The 671-nt window shown below is 57.8% G+C and overlaps 1 protein-coding gene across 1 annotated transcript in view; it reads left to right on the forward strand.

The window, feature by feature from the left end:
- Nucleotides 1–340, forward strand: part of LOC104500986 (cleavage stimulation factor subunit 2-like) — a gene marked incomplete at its 5' end in the record, with an annotated part of 1,129 nt that extends 789 nt beyond the window's left edge. The window contains 2 exons of the mRNA XM_010144721.1: nt 1–81; nt 218–340. The exon at nt 1–81 is cut by the window's left edge and continues 31 nt beyond it. Of these exons, the coding sequence (XP_010143023.1) occupies nt 1–81; nt 218–340 (204 nt within the window). The remainder of the gene's footprint in view (nt 82–217) is intronic.
- Between the last annotated feature and the right edge of the window lie 331 nt (nt 341–671).

Here is a 671-nt window from a genome sequence, read left to right on the forward strand (position 1 = left end):
GGGGCAGGGGTCCAAGGAGCTGGTCAGCCTGGAGGCTTTAGCCCTGGACAGAGCCAGGTCACCCCCCAGGATCACGAGAAGGTGAGAGGACAAAAGAAAAAGGGCAAGACAGCAGGAGCTCTGTGTCACCTGCCTCACTGTGGCAGGGACAGCCCCTTCCTGGCATCCTGCTGTGGCAGAGCATGTCTGTGATTTCCCCCGTGTCCTCTCCCTGCAGGCAGCCCTGATCATGCAGGTTCTGCAGCTGACGGCCGACCAGATCGCCATGCTGCCCCCAGAGCAACGGCAGAGCATCCTTATCCTAAAGGAGCAAATCCAGAAGTCCACGGGCGCACCCTGACAGGTGACGGCCTTAACCCGGCCTGGTGCCTGCTCCATGTCAGTGAACCAGAGCTGCTCAGGATGGGGCTCTGCCCTGCTTCTCCTGTCCATGCCGGGGCTCACTCCTCTCCCTTCCTTCTCGCAGGCACGTGGTGGAGATGCCACCCCCTGGGATAGACACTTCATGGAAGCTGTTTTCCGTTGCTGTCTGAGCTGATGCTGCGGTTTGGGAGAGGTTTCTCCTCCCCCACTAACCTTTTCCTCTCCTATTCATTCCTTTTCTCTGTGTGTGTTTTATGATGTTTGAAATAAAGTGGGGGGAACGTTTGAGTAAAGCTGTGGCTCCGGCT

This window comes from Buceros rhinoceros, unplaced genomic scaffold (genome assembly GCF_000710305.1).
Source record: "Buceros rhinoceros silvestris isolate BGI_N320 unplaced genomic scaffold, ASM71030v1 scaffold32381, whole genome shotgun sequence".
NCBI lineage: Eukaryota > Metazoa > Chordata > Aves > Bucerotiformes > Bucerotidae > Buceros > Buceros rhinoceros.